Here is a 14,063-nt window from a genome sequence, read left to right on the forward strand (position 1 = left end):
ATGAAGACGAGTACCAGATTTCAAGCCGCGCCCAACCAATAGGCCAATTCAAGGGCCTGGCTGGCCCAACTGGGCGGGCCGTCATCCCATTCGCAGACCATCGTGTCTATGCTCTGTCCCAAAATAAGTGGATGCGTTTATAAATTGTGCATCTATGCCGTCCATACGTTTTTCCAGATCATTTTATAGCATGGCCCCAAAAATGAAGCAGATTCAAATCTCAGTTGGAACACATCACATGAAACAGCAGTGAATGACAATTAAAAACTTTTTGTGGGCCAAAAAAATTTAGATCAATCTGATATTTTTGTTTTCCCTTCATCCAGATTTTTATGACCTTATCAACAGTTTGGATGGAAAATAAACATTACGGTGGGCCCTATAAATTTTTTAATGGTGGCATTCAATGACAACGGTTTCCTGTGGTGTGGTCCAACTGAGATTTGGATCTACTTAAACTTTGGTCCCATACTATAAAATGATCTGGAAAAACGGATAGACAGCGTAGATATACAATTCATACATAGAGGTGGGCCCCACGGTCACGGTCCCACCCACATGCTGGTTCCGGGGTCGCGGCTATGCCGCGTCCAAAATAAGTGTGGTAAAAAAAATCAATTGTGAATATAAATCATTGGTCATCCATTCCCTAACTACCCACTTTTCTCAATCAAATGTGGCCCAGCAGATGAATGGCTTGGATCTCTCACACGTATTCCACGCTAGCGCGTGTGAGCTAATCCGCTTTTACCTCCCTCCTTTCGTCCTCTACGACATAGAAACCCGACCCGATTTCTGAAAAACCCGAACACCATTTCAACATCTCTTCCTTGCGATTTGCAGAAAGGGTTTAAGAAAAGCAGAGAAAGCAGCAGCTGCTGCTGTTCGATCGAGCATCATCCAACGCACGATCTGTCCATGGCAGCAGCAGAGGAAGAATCGGATTCTCCGGAAAAGAGATTCCACACGATCATGGACAAGCTCTTCCACGCCCCAGGAGCAAAACGCCCGCCTTCCTCCTCCTCCCCCTCCACGTCAGCAGTCCTCCCTATTCAATCTCCACAGACACACCCTTCGATATTGTACCGTTGCGTTACCCAAATTCAGAAAGAAAGGGGCGTGTCTATCAATAAGATGGGTGTAAATATTTAGCTTTTTTGTTATTAATTTTCTTGAAATATTTATTAATAATATTTATTATTATTATTTTGTAGTTCTGCTGGAATTCGATCATTGGGGGGTAAGAAGCGTTTGAGATCGAATCCAGTGTCGATTCCGGAGCCGAATTCGAGACGGGATCTTGTCGATGCTAACAGTAGCAGGCGTACCCTGGCTGTGCTTGGGCCGTCGCAGGTGGGCGTGCCGGTGTGCAGACCGTGGGATCGTGGGGATCTCCTGAGGCGATTGGCGACGTTCAAGTCGATGACGTGGTTTGGAAAACCCAAGGTTTTGATAGAATTCTCATTTCGTCTGATTCCATTTTAAGCTTCATATATCATTTCATTTGGATTTTCCCCCCTGAAATTTACTTTTATGTGTTTTGTTGTATTTCATTTGGGATGAAATTTAGTTTTATGTGTTTTGTTGTATTTCCCTTGCTGTGGCCCACTTCAGCTTTGGATCATGCTGAGAATTGCCCTTTTAGAGCTTTCAATTGAACCAAATCACTCCTAACTAGTGCAGTTCTTGGTCTCCGATAGACATGGCCAAACCGTCTATGTCCACTTTCCCTCTTCTTATCACCTATTGGTGCTACTCCTAAACTCCCTCGAATTCATTTCTAGTTCTATGCTAGAGCTGAACCGATTTCGAGTTGAGTCAAGCCGAACCGAGTTGATTTGGGGTCAAGCCGAGTCGAGCGAGTTAACCGAGCTAGCTCGGTTCGTGTCCAGCTCTATTCTATACTTCCTCGTCTTGCCCCTCATTAATTTCTCCCCTTCTATTTGATGGGTATTTGGCGATCTTCACCACCCATTTCTAATTCTACAAGCAACATCCTTCTCAGTCTATCCACTCTCATGAGTTATCAATCCAAGATATCAAAATAAAATACCCATGATAATAAGAGGTCAAAATGGTCTTGAGGGCTGACATCAAGATAATGAATGTAGGTTACTAAATGGGCATGGTCCACTAAAGCACATTGCCATATTCACATAACTCATCCTTAGATGCAATTGACACTGCACTCTTACTATTGTATACCATGGGCGTGGGTTGTGGAAGACTAACACCTCACTTGCAAATGGGCAGCTCCATTGTGTGCAGAAGGCATGGATCAGAGTTGGATTCATGTTACTCTTTCAAGAGATCATAGAAGAACCTAAGAAACATACGACATGTGGTAGGAATGAACTAAATGGCTAGGTGATGATATCCAGCCCAATGTGCTTTAGCATAGGCAGTAGGAGTTATTGCAGCCGCTGACGCTATCGAAAGTCCACGGTAGGAGATGTCATGGCCGTGCAAGGTGCTACTTGGACACAGATCAGGTGTTAGATATGGTTACCCAGGAAAACACAACACATTAACGCATCTAAACAAATATATATCAAATATATATTTTTTTAAAGATCTCAATTCCTACTGGTTGGACCATAGTTATGGTCCACCTGGTGGATAACTTCTAACTTATTTAAGTGGATGGGACATCTAACCCATTCAATAGATTGGCCCCACCATGAGGAACACTTTATGCAAAAGTCAGCCCTATCCGCTCATCAAGTGATCCTTTAAAAAAACACTCATCAAGTGGACTGCATTTGTATTTTACCATTTATCAATGGCTATACACTGTTTTCTATGGTGTGGCTCCTGCTTACTTGATGAGTGGATAGGGCTGATTTTGCATTAGGTGATCCTCATGGTGGGGCCAACCTATTAGGAGGATGGATGTCATAAGCACTTAACAGGTTGAAGGTTATCCACTGGGTGGACTGTAAACTGTGGTCCAACCAGTTGGACTTGAGACTTCTTTTTTTTTTTTTAAATCATTATTATGTAGATAAAAGACAACGTAGATAAATCCTTCCATAATTGGCCACCATCTAATGTCATGTGATTCTAACCATAACCATTAATGTCTCTTGCTCGTTAGAGGAGTTGGTAGAGACAGTGTAGCATGTGTGAGTGATCTAGGGACTTCAATCCCTGGTAGTGTTACCTTTCAAAAAGAAGAAGAAAGAAACCATAATCTAATCACTGTCATTCATTAATTCTAATATTAACTATCTATTTTAATAGAACTGTAGAAAGGACTAAACATCCCTAAATCCCACCACAACCATAAATCCTTCCATAATTAGCATAACTCAAAATCATATCAGAATCACATGATTTTAGACCAATGTGAAAGCTAACTCAATAGGCTTTCAAATGGGACCAATTTTGTGTTATTCAAATACTGTTTGATACCTGAAAAGTGGTCCACAAAATAAGTGATAAAAATGTTAAAGGGAAGCTTGCCCAACAAGTCACTAACTCTAACATTAACAACCAAATAGCTAGTGAACTTACCTAAGACTAAACCTATGGGATTGTGGACCCATTGTTTGAAAGGTTTTGATGCTTGTGGGTGCCAAACTGTCCAGACAGATTGTGGGGCCCACTCCTGGCTTTCACAGGAGCCCCACCCCTGGGTTGCATTGTCCTTGCTCTAATATTCTTTCCTTTTGAATATTCTTTGCCCAAACTGCTTCTGTTCAACAAATGGCTGGTCAACTTGAATTCTTTATCTTATGCAGGTAGTCAGTCCGGTAAACTGTGCAAAGAGGGGTTGGGTAAATGTAGAGATGGATATTATAGCTTGTGAAGCATGTGGATCACGTCTCCTCTTTTCTACCCCTTCATCCTGGACACAGCTGCAAGGTATGCAATCTTCCTTTGTTGCAGCCTTAATATTGGTATGCCCTGCTCCTTGCGTTTGAGGTAGAGCGGGAAATAGGAAGCTACCTAATTAGCAAGTGGCATAAAAACAGCTGAGAGCCTCTCTTATCTCACTTTCTCTTTGGGGGGAGTGGATCTGGTTCACATATATCATGGAACCGCCTAATGGGCCATTAATCATGTACCGATATTTTTTATTGCGTAGAGTTAAGTTTGGACTGAAATCATATTGGATAATCTCATTTTTCTAATAATTATACCATGTGACTCAGTTGAAAAGGCAGCAGCGGTATTCAGTTTAAAGCTAGATAGTGGACATAAGGTACTTTGCCCATGGATTGATAATGCCTGTGACGAAGGGCTGGCGTTGTTTCCACCAACACCTGCTCCAGCTTTAATCCAGGGTTACAGAGATCGGTCTTCTGCACTTCTGCAACTTTCAGCTCTTCCTGTAATTTCATCTTCAGCCGTTGATTACATGAAGAGCCCACAGCTCGAAAGCTTTCTTGCACAACCTCCTCATCCAGTATGCAGCTTAGATGATGGAATTCAGCCTAGTGGGTCTTCCAGAAGCGAGGCTCTAAATGAATCTGAAGCTCTTTCTGCCAAATTATACCATCAGGTTTGGAATTCGGTTCCTAGTGAGAACTACAAGTGATACCTGGCTCAACGAAAGCTTATTATATTGGATGCATGGATGGTTAAGGGAAAGAATCTAGTATTAAACCCATATATCAAAGTTTCTTATAAACATCCTATTTCCATCCTGTGGAACACATATGAAAACCATTTGTCTGCTGGGCCTGTCATGGATGGGTGGTAACCCAAAAATGACATTGATCAGATCATACTGGTTGGTGAGTTGACTTTTGCGCATTGAATGCAGACCGCTGGTCAGACCATTTTGTCTGTGTCCATTTGTACTTGAATGTAAGGTGGTCAGACTCAGGCATATTTTTGGGCAAAGCAAGCCCATGATATGTCCTAGCAGATGAATGATCCAGATCTCCTTCATGCACACCACATGTACATGGATAGAGTGCTTGATAACTAGCTGAATAGGCAGGTTTAATGCCAGATCCCTTCCCTTGCTTCTATTACCTGATTTCTTAATTCTGTCAGAGAAACTTTTTTTTTTTCCTGAATATTGGGAGGATTCATAACATGGAATTTTATTTTTAGCAGAAATTTGGAGGAAATTCTGGAATTTGAAAGCATTTTGTCATTGTTCAACCTATGTAACATGAAAGCATTTCGTTTCCCTTGGTTCTGATTGAGGCTGATGTAATGGCCAATACACTGGGAGAATATTAGGCACTCAAGTATTTGTTGGGGACTCCATTGTGTTCATGTGACTCTCCCTGTTCTCAATGAAGTTTTGTTCTCCACCAAGAAGAAAAATCACATGCCCTTAACTTGAAAAGAAAGAAAGAAAGAAAGAAAAACTACATGCCCTTGCATGTTGATTTTCCTGTTCAAGCCAGTTTAAGTTGTGTTTGGAAGTGCGGTCAAAACACATCTCTGGTGAAATTGGGTTGGCATCTGTTGGACTACAAAAACACTGTACTTGGGTAATGTGGGAAGCGCATTCTGCATTATGCAGAAAGGTTTTTACTATCAACTAGCCCTTACACATCACTCCTTGGTTCGACAAATGGCTGAAACAAGCAGAACGTCATTTCAGATGAAAATCAGTTCCACCCAAACAGAATTTCAAGAATACCAAAATACACCCTTATGTTTGAAATGCAATTTCCTTCCAATTGTAATGGCGTATGAGCTGCCTTCAGATAAAGCAATTTATCATATATTATTCTACTCCCATAACCGAGATCGATTTGTTTCTAGTTAGTGGTAGAAGTTCTTCTTGAAGTATGAATTTTGCTCTACGAGTTACCCATTGTTTCTTCCTTACATAGTTGGCAATATGTTTTCCAATTTGTGGTCTAGTTCCCGAAAGATGTAATTTCATGTGTTGTGCTAGTTCTCCATGCGATTTATTCATGGTGAACCGTCCTTTTATTTTTAATTAACAACTTTTATACTGTTTTAGGACTGCATTTTCTTTTAATTATGTCTGCAAAGATTCACAAAAAAAAGAGAGCTAAAGAATTCAAGCCCTTGCAGGCACATAAGCTCATAAGTCTATGTGGATGGGAACCCCGTTTTCTTCCTTATGTTGTTGACTGCGAGGATCGATCAATTAAGTCGGTAAAAGATTCCGATTCTTCTCCACGTGTTATCGGCAGACAGAATCCTAGTATCTTTGTCTACCCATCATCTGGTTCTGATGAGGCTGCAAGGGTAAAGGAAAACAGCCCAACTCTTGGTGAACACCAACCTGATCCTGCATCTGTTGTTCTAGACTGTAGGTTTTGTGGGGCCTGTGTTGGTCTATGGGCTTTCTCGACTGTTCCCCGGCCTTTAGAACTGTTCAGATTGATCAAATCTGTAGAGATCAATCATCAGAAAGATTCTTCTAATGGTGGTGATAATAATTTCAGCCACATGATTGAGGCACCGAATACTGTCTGCAACAGTTCTGCAGTTTCAAAGGATAGAGCCCTGAGCTTAAATCTTACAATTGCAGGTGGTCCACGGCCAACAAAACAGAACTTCAAGGCAACAGTTACTTTGCCCATCATCAGCCGACACTTGAGGGCTGGGTTGTGTTCTAATTCTGTTGCCAGAAACCGTGAACCATCTGATGTTTTATCCATTGATCTAGAAGATCATATAGACAGAACTCATACTGGACAAGTTGTTTTGTCGGAAGAGGCGGGGACATTGAAGCGCAAGAGAAATGAAGATGAACTTTGCATTGCTAGAGACAGCAGTTCCGATGCTCAATGCCATCTTAATGGGAAATCTGACAGAGTGGAGAGAAGTCTTATAAATGAGGAGATGAACGCCGATATTTCTAGTGAAGAACGACACTCCAATGAACAAGGACTTCCTACCATGCATGCAGAGAATGTGCAAAATGTGCCGCAAGATTCAGGCAGAAATGATGCATTGGTTGAAGATGCTGAAATTGCTGGAGCAGTCACTGCAGAAAGGGGGGCCACTGTTTCCCAAGTTGGAGAATGCTTCCCTACAACTCCGATTGCTAATGGCGCTGGTGGGTATGACGGAATCAGTGAGGAAAACTTAGCTGCACTGGCAGCTTATGATAGCAACCAAAAGGATATTGATTTTTGTGTTGCTGATATACTACAATGGATACAAGATCCTCAAGATGGCCTTAATGACTCTTCACATATAGGAAGTCATTCGGAAGCAAAGGCAACTGCAGATGGTACCCATGACATGGACTTCAGGAAAGGCGATGAAGATTCTGATTTCCAGTCATCTGCAGATGGACAGCCAAACAATCAAATGGTCGTGGGAGTGACGGAAATGGTGCAGTCTTCTGTCAGCAATGAAATTCTTGCAGCCCATGGACCAGGTAAGTAGTTAGTATCATTTATACTAATCTGAAAGATTTTTTAAAAAAAATTTGAAAATATGATACTCTTCTAATCAACAGATTTTGTTTCATATTGTGAAGGTAAGTGGTTCTCCAATTAAATTTGCTGCACAATTTTGTTGTGATTTCTATATTGGTTTATCCCTTGCTTCTATTATGCTGAATGAAGGCCATCATCATCATCACCATCCCCATCACCATCGCCATCGCCATCACCGTCATCCTCAACCTCATCCTCATCATCATCATTCTAAGATAGTAAGAGAGGGTGCATGTGTTTGTCTCCTGCAGTCTACTTTACCTTTTTGTGTTTGGAGTTAGGCATAAATAAGATAGTAAGAGAGGTCAGAGGGTCACTCATTTGATTAGGGGAAATAAGCCAATGCAAAACCTTTTTAATCCTATTGGCGAGAGCTTTAGCAATAATTTTACAGATGTTGCTCACCAGACTAATTGGTCTGAAGTCATCCAACTCCACTGCATCAACCTTCTTTGGAATTAAGCAAATTAACGTAGATTCATGCTTCTATCGATACGGCCTCTATTCTAGAACTCCATGATTAGTTCCATCAGTTCCTGTTTCACGATTTCTCAGCAGAATTGAAAGAACCTGATCGAAAAACCGTCTGTCCCTGGCGCCTTATCACAATTCATATTCATAATAACTCCATTGATCTCCTCTTCTTCGAATGGATGTTCCAGCCGCCGGCTTGCTCTTCTGGTAGGTAATTAAACTGGATACCTTCCAACAGAGGTCTGCAGAACTCCTCGCAATACTGATTCTTGAAATACTCCATGATCAATTGAATTGAGTCTTCCTCTGACTTGAAGGCTTCTAATGGAATTGTCCTCCTAGCATTGGCCAAGATGTGAAAGAAAGCCGTGCTGCGATCCTCTGCTTTTAGCCAAAAGGCTCTGGATCTCTCCTTGACGGACTAAGAATTTCCATTCCTTCCTGAGATCCAGCCTTTCTTCCCTCTTCCCTATTCCTTCTTGAGCTTCTTTTATATAAATTTCCTCAATGCACCGAAGGATATAATCTGACTTTGATGGCTCTATAGCCTTCAGCTCCTGGGCCCACGATTCCAGGTTGGCTTTAATGCCCTGTCGCTTTTTGCAAAATCTGAAACCAGCCCCTCCCACCACATCAATACCAGACCATTCCTTCACCATCTCGAGGAAGCATGCGATCCGAAGCCACTTATTCTTGAATTTAAACACTCTAGGGGCCAAAGTGAATATCGTCAACTTCCAGAAGCATTGGATTGTGATCCAATGTAGGCTTAGGAAGGATGGTCTGCACGGCATTGGGGAACAACCACTCTCAATCCACCAAGAAATGGTCCAACTGGGACATTGACTGGTTGGCTTGGTGGTTAGACCTAGTGAAAGGTCCCCCAATAAAAGGAAGGTCTAACAATTCATTACAATTAACAAATTCTGCAAATCAGTAATATGTTTAGATGATTTGGAGTTACCAGACTTTTTTCCACGGTTTGGATTGCGAAAAACAGTGAGGAATGCTTGATTCCATTTCTACTACATTTTTTGTCATTTAGAAATCATGATTACCTTTTACACAAAATCATTGTTTTTTATTAGTGATTACAGTTTCCATATCCTCAACTTCAACTTGGATTACTCATTATCCCAAAAATTTGTTGCTAGGTCACTCAGGCAGAATTTGGGTTTTTATGTTATTTATCCTATTCCTCTTCATTGTGAATAATCTGTTTTCCATGAGACAACGAATCACATTGAAGTTGACTGTCATTTTATGAGGAGAAAGTATTGTCCAAATTGCTGACTGTGCCATTTGTCAGGTCTGACGATTAGATAGCAGATATCTTCACCAAAGCTTCTGGTCGTTTTTGTCTTCATGGCATCTTGGGCAAATTGGGATATGTAATATCTATGCTAAAGCTTGAGGGGGAGCATAAGAGTGTGTGCATTTGTTATTCATAGTCCCACCTTTTTTGTGCTTGAGAGTTAATGTAAATTAAGAGGTGGTGAGAGGGGACCCTCTTTGTCTCCAATTTCTCGCCGCCTCTTCCTTCTTCCCTTTTCTTTCTTTTCTTCCATGGAAGTCTGCCGATATAAGCTGCCAACCCTTACATTGGCAGCTGTGGAAATATTAGATGTCCAGGATCTTCTAACCTAGGAGATCTATCACCCGGGTCCTTCCACTTCGGGGCCTACCATGTCAACAGTCCGTATCACTGAACCATGGACCCCACTCGTACAACTGCAAACTCTAGGATCCTGTGCATATCATAAAATCATATAATTTCACTCTTGTCAATCATCAATTCTTGAACTTATTTGAAGGGTTTGCTGTGCATTCATGATGTCTTGTCGACGCTTGAAAGATTCATGTACCCGGCATTATCTGGAACTGTTTTAAAAGTTATTTTGCAAGAGGGGGCAGCACATGGGTTGGGCTTAATAATAAAACTTGCCAAATCTCCTATGTCTACTTCATTTGCTCTATTGTATTTCGCTGGTTTCTTTTTTAGAAGCAGCTGCACAAAGTCAGCGAAGTCCTCTGCTTTGCCCATCTCTCCACTTTCCATATCTTGAATTTTGTTGTGATGCCTCTCTAACCATATGGCAAACAATGTCCTCTTTGGATGCACCATCAGGGCAAAAACAATGTGGAGTGTGGAATAATAGCATACAGAAAGAGAGAAACAATAGAATCTCCAAAGATATTCAAATCCCCCCAAAGGGATTGAGTGACAAATCAAAGGGGATATCATTGACTATCAACATCATTTACCAGCATGTCGGCATCCGAGATTGGCAGTGAATCAGCTAAAATCTTGGCCTAATTACTTCACCTGATTAAACATTTCATTTAACTCAGGCTGTTGTAATTTTTCATTCTTTTCTTGCTCTGTTGTTTTTCCTGTATCATTAAACGCTTAACGCACCAAGAACGGGCCCAAGATGTGCATGGGATATTAACCTTTTGAAACCATAACCATCACATCCTCAGTGCAGGCAGGTAGCCTACATGTGCAAGTCACTCATGTGCATGATTGCATTCTCACGAATACACACTTTCGTTCAGACCGTAGTTTTGATTGTTTGTTTTTATATTTAAAAGTGTAATCTTGTTTGTTATGGTGCTGTAGGAAATGACCTAAAGCTAGTTCAATGGGATAAAAAGATGGAGTTTGATCCAATACGGCAGCACCGGCATTTTTGCCCCTGGGTTGCTTCTACAGATGGTACGAGCATGCCCGGATGGAAACAAACACTTTCTGCCTTAGATCATTTGAAAGAGTCTCCTCTTGCTTTACGTGAGGACTCTCCATCAGCATTGTCCATATGTGAGGTAAGCTGGTAGCATTACTTGATGTTCAGTAAAGAGGAATTATTGGGTCCTGATGCATCAGAACATGGTAGTCTCGTACTGTGCCAATTCCTTTCAAGTGGTTCCCATGTTTCAGACTGAATTTTGAACCAATTGTTTGTTTATATGCTACTGATCCAAGGGTAAGAATCTTCCAATCTGGGAGGATTTGGGGGCATCCCTCATATATGGAGGGGACCGTCTCCTAACAGTCTGGACCATCAAACTTGTGCCCCATCTGAGTAGGCTCCTGCACATGGGGGAACAATTCACATACTGATTCATTGGGACCGACAATTCCTCGTTTGATAAAATCCCTCGTGCTCTTTAAAACCAAGTGATCTGAAACAGTTGCCGGTCCGCATTCTAATGTTTGCAGGTGGATGACCCTATTGCTTCAGTCCGGAAGCTTTTCATGTCTCCGTCTGAAAAAAGAACGAAGATGGCCCATCAATCAAGCTAAAGATCAAAGCCATCTTATTGATATGGCCCTCCGAATGCGCCAGTGACCAGGATCTCATGTGCAAAGCCACCATGTTGCACACTGCAACGTAAAGCTCCCCTGGTATTTTGGGCATTGCCATCTGAAAACTAGATATGTTGTTCCGCTTTTACTGTTATTGGGTCGGGCAAAAGCGGCCACATCAGCATCAAACGGATGTTTCAGAATGAAAGATTGGAGATCCAAATGTTGAGGTGAGTAGTAATCAGAATAATGTCCTTGATCGGGACGTATCTTGCATGGATTGGTGACTCAAAGACATGGTCCAACTCGTTTTGCCCCAAGTCGAGTTGGGACTTGGCCGACTCAGGCATGTTTGCAATGGAGACTCATGGTGCTGAATGAGAGACTCAACCAAGTCCGAGTTGATTCAGATGAGTTGTCAATCCATGCTTATCTCAAATGACCCCTGCTATGGCTACTTGCCAACTCATCTGCGGGCATGCCACTGTAATAATCAGGTGGGTTTCAAGTGCATAGTAGGTTTGTCAATTGGAATCCAGACCCACCCCAGATCCAATTTTTTGGGCCTGTTAATATATTCGGGTCTGTTTCAAGTGCATCAACCTAAACCCAGTTAAGATTGGGTGAAGGTTGGGTCTAGTTCAATTGTTTGGGCCAAGAACATGTATATGCTCTTATTTGACTTGAAACCTAGATTTGAAGAGCTGATGGGTGCCCAACCAACAAGCCAATGCACCAATGCTTGCATGTTCTTCCATTGTTCATCAATTTTGTCTGTGTGTTTTGTTAACTAACGTCGACGTCCCTAAACCTTTTGTCAGATGGGGTGGCCGTTTATTCATTCAAACCACTAGGAGCAAGCCATGGTGAAAAAATCATGCCAGCATGCCAATTCGATGATCCTGAGCTTCTTGTCAATAGCATGAAAATGGCCAGTCAAGATTGACCAGATAAACAAAAATAGGTCATCCAATTGGCCTGATTCTTGTACCATGGCTTGCTCCTAATTGTATGAACAGTTCGGATTGTCGATGGATCATCCCGTATGCCATTTACAAGGTTTGGGGATGTTGCTGGATTCAAGGAAAGCCGTGTCCTAGTCGTCGAGTCAACCTGACCCGGCTAGACCATAGTTCTAAAACTTGGTGAGTTGACTCGGTTTGATTTGTTGAGTTGGTTCACCTATTCAGTCGACTCAGTATAACTCGAAGCGATTCCCTTTAAGTTCCTGGTTTAATTACTAGGTATCGAGTCGTTGAGTCAACCTGACCCGACCAGACTTAGAAATGAGTAGGGTCTGAGCAGCTAGCCAGTTTTCAAGTGCACAACCGAGTTCTCTATCAGGTGGGTTACTCTGTTTAGATCTTGTGGCCAAGACCTTCCACTCAGGTGGGCCACTTGTATAGGGTAATCAATTTGTTCTTGATCCATTTGTTGTGCACTTGGTAGTCCACGTGGGGAGCTGATTAGGTGCAGCCTTTCCCGTGGGGCCCACTGATGTATTTATCCTATATCCACGCTGTCCATCATTTTGGGCATTAGCCACAAAATGAAGGAGATCCAAATCTCAGGTGGACCGTACTGTACTACAGGATACTGTGGTGATTGAATGCTCCACCATTAAAAAATTCCTGGGTCCCACCCTAATGTTTCCATAATGCTTATTTGCCATCCAACCTGATAATAAGGTCACACAAACTTGGATGAAGGATTAAAACATAAAGCTTGATCCAAAACTTTTGTGGCCCACAAGCAGCTTTCAATGGTCAGTCACCACTGATTCCTATGGCATGGTCCGACTCAGATTTGGAGTTGTTTCATGCCCAAAAATGATCTAGAATACACCTGGCCCATGCAGAACTGGGCCCAAAGACATACGGACTAACCCGACCCATTGGCAAGTGGCAACCCTCATCAGGACCCTACAAAGATCTCATTGGATGATGAGGTGGGGGAGAAACCATCCATTGCTAAATGCTTCTTTTGTCAATTGTTAAGCACTAAATCTTGTGAAACATGGCAAGCCGATGCAAGATCCAGGCCGTTCATTTCCTGGGCCCTACAATGGATGAGGCATATCCCAAAAATCTAAACCGATCAGATGATCATATGGCTCAATTGGAGGACCTTTGATCATAAAGGCTTCCTCCCAGCTGCCGTGTGTACACCTGGGGAGTCCAATCAATTATCTTTTTCAGGGTATGTTCATTTAAGATAGGGCTCGTTACATGAAAGATGTGGATCTCAGATACGTGTACTGCATCTACAGATATTATTGAAAGCGTGGCTCACTGACGTGAATAACATTACAAATGCAGGATCCTCTCTCATATTCAGTAGCTGAGGATTGATCCCCTACAACCAGCTGCACGACTGAAGGCATAAAGAAAAAGTGCTATAGCATACAACAATAACCATTTGTATGTAGTCTTCTTCCCTAGCCTGACTATAGCCAGGTCCGTGGCAAGGGATGTCAATGGCCTGGACCAGGGTCCAATCAGGTCTGGCCCATGCAAGAAACGGTGAGGTCCAAGCTATTGGGCCAACCTAGACCTGAAATGGACCAATGTTTATAAGGTGTGAGCCCAATCTATTTTCCAATTTCTACATGTATTTTAGTGGAAAGTATTACAGATTTATAACTAAAATACATTGGCGTAATCAGGGCCTTTGGCCTGGCACAACCAGATGGACCGTTGAGCTTGACCCGTGCGTGCCCCAGTAGCAAGTTGGGCTTTGACTTTGTAATTTATGAGTGTTTGTGTATAATTTACGAGTGTTTGTGTATCAAGCATCACACTCTGCCAGAGTATTAAATAACTCCCTTAAGGGTTGTAATTTGCAAGTTAACGTACATCCGGTTGTGGCCTATCAGCTCTCCTGCT

The 14,063-nt window shown here is 42.2% G+C and overlaps 1 protein-coding gene across 2 annotated transcripts; it reads left to right on the forward strand.

The window, feature by feature from the left end:
* The first annotated feature begins 741 nt into the window (after positions 1-741).
* LOC131234413 (uncharacterized) lies at positions 742-13,862 on the forward strand. 2 transcript variants are annotated; one of them, XR_009165706.1, is made up of 8 exons: positions 742-1,034; positions 1,215-1,446; positions 3,744-3,867; positions 4,158-4,507; positions 6,013-7,333; positions 10,492-10,694; positions 11,092-11,408; positions 13,497-13,862. XR_009165706.1 is itself a non-coding variant. In XM_058231266.1 (7 exons), the coding sequence occupies exons 1-7, from the start codon at positions 919-921 to the stop codon at positions 11,173-11,175; spliced, it is 2,430 nt and encodes an 809-aa protein (XP_058087249.1). In that variant the 5' UTR covers positions 742-918; the 3' UTR covers positions 11,176-11,454. The 2 variants fall into 2 exon arrangements, 1 of the variants encoding a protein (XP_058087249.1); XM_058231266.1 differs by lacking the exon at positions 13,497-13,862 and having other exon boundaries at positions 11,092-11,454.
* Positions 13,863-14,063: the final 201 nt, after the last annotated feature.

This window comes from Magnolia sinica, chromosome 19 (genome assembly GCF_029962835.1).
Source record: "Magnolia sinica isolate HGM2019 chromosome 19, MsV1, whole genome shotgun sequence".
Classification (NCBI taxonomy): Eukaryota; Viridiplantae; Streptophyta; class Magnoliopsida; order Magnoliales; family Magnoliaceae; genus Magnolia; species Magnolia sinica.

Excerpts from the sequence above, each read along its gene's own strand:
- LOC131234413 (XM_058231266.1), top strand. The coding sequence starts at position 919 with ATGGCAGCAGCAGAGGAAGAATCGGATTCTCCGGAAAAGAGATTCCAC. Across the intron at positions 3,868-4,157 it reads ATCCTGGACACAGCTGCAAG|TTGAAAAGGCAGCAGCGGTA; the intron begins GTATGCAATCTT and ends CATGTGACTCAG. Across the intron at positions 10,695-11,091 it reads CAGCATTGTCCATATGTGAG|GTGGATGACCCTATTGCTTC; the intron begins GTAAGCTGGTAG and ends TAATGTTTGCAG.